The 5,988-nt window shown below is 49.5% G+C and overlaps 1 protein-coding gene across 1 annotated transcript in view; it reads left to right on the plus strand.

Moving 5' to 3' along the window:
• The window catches only part of CNGB1 (cyclic nucleotide gated channel beta 1), a gene marked incomplete at its 3' end in the record, with an annotated part of 23,793 nt that overhangs the window by 3,865 nt on the left and 13,940 nt on the right, over window positions 1-5,988 (plus strand). The window contains exons 9-10 of the mRNA XM_009077062.1: window positions 2,759-2,933; window positions 4,035-4,446. Of these exons, the coding sequence (XP_009075310.1) occupies window positions 2,759-2,933; window positions 4,035-4,446 (587 nt within the window). The remainder of the gene's footprint in view (window positions 1-2,758; window positions 2,934-4,034; window positions 4,447-5,988) is intronic.

The following is a 5,988-nucleotide window of genomic DNA, read 5'->3' on the forward strand; positions in this document are numbered from 1 at the left end:
AGCAGAAAATCCTGGCAGAAGGCATTTTTCCACGTGTTTGTACAAACTGGAGGCCTGTCTGCTGCCACGGACCTCGGAAAGAGGCACAGCCAGCAATGCTGCTGCATCTGCCAGGCAAGCAGCCTTGGTGCACACCTGGCTGGTGTTATAGCTCACTTTGGTGCCTTGAGGCATCTCCATGTCACTTAATGTGCCCGAGGAAGGGAGAGATTGGGTTGAGCAAGACATCTGCCCTGGCATAAAACTGCCAGCATGCTCATTAATGTTTTCCTTCTCCTTTTGTTTCAGGGGGCAAAGGGGCTTAGCGCCTCTGAAACAAACGGAAAACGAAGACCGTGGCAAACCAGCCCTTCCCACACCCAAATGAGACCAACCTGAGGAGAAAGCACAGCTGGGGAGGAAAAGCAAAGGGGAATCTGCAAATGGTCTCTAGCTCCTTTCCAGATGGGGAAGTGGGGACACAAGGCTGGTGCAAGGATGCTGGCTGCATGTCCCCAGCCCCAGGGCTGTCCCACTTAGCACTGGGAATTGGAGCTATTGATTTTGCAGGACAATGTCTATAAGATGGGAGCTACAGTTTATAGGATGGTAGAAAAGCATCACTCAGGACACCTTGGCAGCAGAAAGCATCTTGCTGCAGTCTCCCAGCACTCCTGGCCCTCTCAATGTACCCCCTGCATCCAAATATTCACCACAAGGCCTCCAGCTGAAACCCACAGGCTTCTTTTAGTCAACTTCTGCCTCCGAGGTGTAATGTTATAAAGCTCTTTCAGCTCTTGTCAGATCCTTATTGCTTTTCTTCCATCAACTGAGTGTTTTCTCCCAGCAAGTGGAAGGGGCTCTGATTAGCAGCAGCAAATCAGGTGGGTGAGGTTAATCTCTAAGTGAATAGGTAGGAATTAATGGTTAAAAACCTTTGCCCAGGCTCTCCTAAGAGAACTTACTCCAAATTCTCCTTTACCCCCAGCTATGACTGTTCCCTCCTGAATCTTACATCTTCTTGGACGCAGCACTAAGTGCAGTGGCAGGAATGTGCCAGCAGGGAAGGGATCCCAGGGTCTGTCTCCAGCCAGGGGTGTGCAGGCAGGCACAACCAGTGCTGGCACGCTGGGTGCAGTGGGGTGAGAGCCAGAGGTGTGCAGGCAGGCACAACCAGTGCAGGCACGCTGGGTGCAGTGGGGTGAGAGCCCCTACACCCCAAGTTTTGGGTACAGACCTTGGAACCATGGACTGGTTTGGGTTGTGAGGGACCTTTGAAGATGATTTGGTCCAATCCTCCTGCCATAGGCAGGGACAACTTGCAGGGACACCTTCCACGAGACCATGTTGCTCAGAGCCTCATCCAACTTGGCCTTGAACACTTCTAGGGATAGGGCAGCCACAGCTTCTCATGCCAGTGCCTCACCACCCTCACTGTGCATTTCTTCCTTGTGTCCAGTCTGAATGTCCCCTCTTTCACTTTAAAACCATTGCCCCTCATCCTGTCACTACAGATCTTGGTAAAAAGTATTGCTCTATCTTTTGTATAAGCCCCTTGATGCAGTGACAGGTGATCTCCCACTGTCTCGTTGCATCTCTTTAGGACCATCTAGGCAACCATAATGATGGGTCATGAGCCAAGAGACCACCCTGAGATCCATCCCCTGTGTTTATATAACTAATCCTGCATGTACTAGGCCACAGTTTTAGTATGTGTCCCATTTTCATATAATGTATCCAAAACCCATGGCGTGTTTTAGAAGGCATCTCCCTGATTGCTGTCCCGTGGTTTAATTAAAGGAGATCTAGGGGGAACAGGCTACAGTCAGTGTGGCCACCATGGGGGTGGGTAAACACTGCACAGGTCTGACTATGTGTGGGTTTCTGTAGTTGAATTTGCATATTTCCTATTAGCTTCACTGTGGACATGTAAGTTTTGTTGTCGGGCAGATCTCAAAATAAACTGGTTTTACAGTAAGCGGATGTGCTTCCTCCTCCTGTTTCTCTGGTGTGTGCCTGACGTGGTAGGATGGGCACCCCTGGGACATGGAGGGGGCTCATTGTGGGTCAGACCTGCACTCCTCTCTTTGCAGCTGGTCTACAGCACCCCCAGTGATGGTGGGAAGTGGCAGGGTGTGTGGGGTTCTCCCTAAGCCATGCCTTGGGGAATGTTTGGAGTGGACATTGTGTGGTTCTTGGGTGTTGCAATGTGGACTCTGGGTTGGGTCTTGCCCTGCAGAACCAGGGCCCTCAGGCTGTGCAGGCAGTGCTTCACTGGGGATTCACAAGAGAAAAGGCTTTGGGCTGTTCCCACAGCTGCCCCTGCTTCCAAGGAGAGACAAAATGTGGTCTGGTTGCTGCTGGTGGAGGTAGCTATGCATGCAGGGAAGTCAGTGTTCATCTGTGTGCAGAGTTATAGTTTTCATAGAATCACAGAATGGTTTGGTTTGGAAGGGACCTTAGAACTCACCTGGTTCCAACCCCCTGCCATGGGCAGGGACACCTTCCACTAGACCAGGCTGCCCAAGGGCTTCACAGGGCTTTGGCTGTACTTGGCACAAAATGGTTAATTTTCTTCTTCCTTCTGGAAAAGGGGCCCAAGACATCTGTCTGGCACAGCATGGGAGCCCCAGGGCTGCCCAGCCCTGTGCAGGCTGAGAGCTGCTCCAGCATTGCAGCTGAGCAGATGAAACATGAGATCTGCCCTGGTCCTACCCCTGGTCTCTTAAGTATGTGCCACTCTCACTTCACCACTTCCCTTTCCCCATTCCTGTTTCAGTTCATATAGGCACTGAGGGACCCAGGGACACCATCATCATCTTGGAAGAGATCGATGATGACCGGATTAGCAAAGTTACATGTGAGATGACAGCCTTGGGCCACAAGGCCGAGCTGGAGGCAGACATTTATTCCCTCACCCCCATACAGGAGGAACCTCAGGAAGAAGAAAACAGGTAGGAGAATGGAGATGCTGTTGATGGGCAACTCTCCTTGCTCTCCAGCCACCAGTGTAGTGACCATGGGAGGGGATAAGTATGTCCCTGGGCATCCCTCCTTGCCAGTGCTGGTGGAGGAGTCAGCAGCCAAGGAGAAGGTTTCCAAAGAGAGAGGCAGCAGAAGGACCCAAAAGGTGTTTGAGCAAATGTCCTTTGCTTCAGGTGTTGAGATTTGGGTTGGGGCAGGCAGAGGCAGAGCTATCGGCACAATGCTCACTGTGCCCTGCAGAGCACAGCTGAGGGAGGACCTGCTCAGGCTCCTGTAAGTAGATTCTGGTCCTAAGGCAAGAGGGTTTGGATCTTGTTCCCAACAGCTGCTCATCCAGCTGTCATGACATTTGGAAATTGTAGTTGTTTTTGTGTAATACACCCTAATTTTCCCAAAAGAAATCCCTGCTGAGGTCCTGCCAAGGGCTGGGTAATGCGTTCACAGCCAGGAGCAATCTGCATTGCAGCAGGGGGTGAGAGTTGTCCATGCATGCACTCAAAGGGTTTGTGAGACCCCCAAAATACTTCCTATAGCACACATGGGCGAGCACAGTGATCCCCACCTCTGACACAGGCAATGCTCTACTGCAGTAAGCACAGCAATGCCCTGAGCCATGCTGGTTCTGCAGAGCTTTCTTCTGCTCAGCCAGAAAACAGTGGGCAAGTTACAAAAATATTTTTCAGACTTTTTCCCCCTTAGTACACAAGCCTGAGAAGCTATGGGCAGTAAGCACAGCCTGTCCTGTGGGCTGGATTTCATTAACAGGGAGGTTTTGGTCAAAATCAGCAATAAGTGACCCCTAAGCACATCATCTTCCCATGCAGCAAGGAGTATCTGAAGGTTCAAGGACTTTAGTCTTGTGTTATCAAGATTTTTCTCATTCTTCCCCCCACCTGCTTGGAGCTGTAGACACTAACGTGCTGTGATGTAGCATGTGCCCAGTGTGCCCCAGCATGGCCAGCCACCCAGGAGGGAGGGAGAGCATCTCTGGTCAAAGGGGTTGGAGCTCCTCGTGTGCAGAGGTTGAGATATACTTTGTGGATTATACCTAATGAGTTTCTTCTTCCCAGGTTGTGTTTGTGCTCCCTGGGTGCTACCAAGGAGGGAGAGGAGGAGGAGGAGGAGGAGGAGGAAGAGGAAGAGAGGGAGGAGAAAGAGAGGAAAGAGAAGGAGGAGGAAGAGAGGAAGGAGGAGGAAGAAGAGAGAAAGGACAAAGAGGAGGGAGAGAGGAAGAAGGAGGAGGAAGAGAGGAAAGAGAAGGAGGAGGAAGAGAGGAAGGAGGAGGAAGAAGAGAGTAAGGACAAAGAGGAGGGAGAGAGGAAGAAGGAGGAGGAACAGAGGAAAGAGAAGGAGGAGGAAAAGAGGAAGGAGGAGGAAAAGAGGAAGGAGGAGGTGAAGGAAGAGAGGAAGGAAGGGAAAAAGGAAGAGGCAAAGGAAGAGAGAAAGGAGGAGGCAAAGGAAGAGAGGAAGGAAGAGAGCAAGGAAGAGGCAAAGGAAGAGAGCAAGGAAGAGGCAAAGGAAGAGAGGAAAGAAGAGACAAAAGAAGAGAGGAAAGAAGAGACAAAAGAAGAGAGGAAGGAGGGGGCAAAGGAAGAGAGGAAGGAGGAGGAGAAGGAGAGGAAGGAGGAGGAAGTGGAGAAGAAAAAAGTGGAGGAGAAGAAGAAGGAAAAGAGGACGGAGAAGGAGAAAAAGAAGGAGAAGAAGAAGGAGAAGGTGAGGAAGAAAGAGGAGGAGAAGAAAGAGGAGAAGAGGAAAGAGGAAAATAAGAAAGAGGAGAAGGAGAGTGCCGAGTAAGTGGCTCCCATTACCTTTATGGCTTTGTTGGAAACGACGGTGAACGCAGCTGTTGTTTCAGCAGCATTCACCAGTCAGAGAGGCTGAAACACCCGTGGCAGAGCAGAGCTGCCAGCCTAGCAGGCGACTGGGGCGTGCTGGGGAGGGATGCAAAGCGGCTCAGCCCAGGGCTCGCTGCTGACGCGGCACCTGGTGACGGGCGAGTGTCTCCTGGTGACACAGGCTCCATCTCCATCGCGGAGCAGCCGCAGCCCGTGGCCATCCCTCCGCGGGTCCGGCTGAGCCGCAGCCTGTGCCTCCTCTGCGAGACGGTCCATGCTATGTCAAACCATAGCCATTCATTCGGGACGGTCGGGATTATTAAGAGTGTTACAGAGCTGAATGTAAAGATTATGTGTTGTGCCTGCAAATGCTGCTTTGTACAAGTAGGTACAATTTTATGCTTTTTATCCTGATGTAGAAAATAGCTGTCCTTGTCAGCTGTGGCAGGTAGTGGCTTTGGTCTAGATGGTATTGAGAAACATCTTGCTGCTTAGTTTAGTAGTTTGCTCTGATTTCACAACCTGAACACTTAGGGATTTACTGGTGCTACAGTATTATTCTCTGTTCATTCCTCTGAAGCAGATAGATTTTTAGGAAGAAGGTGAAAATGCATAATTATTCAGTGTCAAACCCATATGTTTGTTATTCATCAAAATCTGTTCCTGGAGCTTCACTATAGAAACTTAAGCTTCAGTTGTTGGGTGAATAAGATGCTGCTCCATCCTTCAATGTGTTTGTATATTGGGAAAAGGGAGAGATACCAACAGATTCTCTAGATTAAGATGGAAAAACTTGTGTTGCATTTGAAGGGAGCAGAATTTTTTTAAAAAATAAGGGGGAAATTATTTAAAGTAATTAAAAAATACATTGGAAAATAACAGGCTTTGAAGACATGAAGGTAAAAGAGAAAAAGCAATCACTGCCTGTGACACATCTCTTCTGACTTTGCATCTGCCAAAGATGCAGAAAGATGGTTTTTCAATTTTCTTGCATTTAGCTGTCTTAAGTTCTTTCTCATTATCCCCAATCTCTGCTCTGCATTTCTTGCCAGGAAAGAGCAAATCAGGAGATAAGTGCGCAGAGCAACATGTGAGGCACTTCTTTTTTTTCAGTTCTAAAGTTATATTAAACCAATAAAATCCGTTTTGCAAGCTCCTTTGTCAGAATGGCAGAGCTGAGTTCTGTGCT

The sequence above is a fragment of the Acanthisitta chloris genome, unplaced genomic scaffold (genome assembly GCF_000695815.1).
Source record: "Acanthisitta chloris isolate BGI_N310 unplaced genomic scaffold, ASM69581v1 scaffold14296, whole genome shotgun sequence".
NCBI lineage: Eukaryota > Metazoa > Chordata > Aves > Passeriformes > Acanthisittidae > Acanthisitta > Acanthisitta chloris.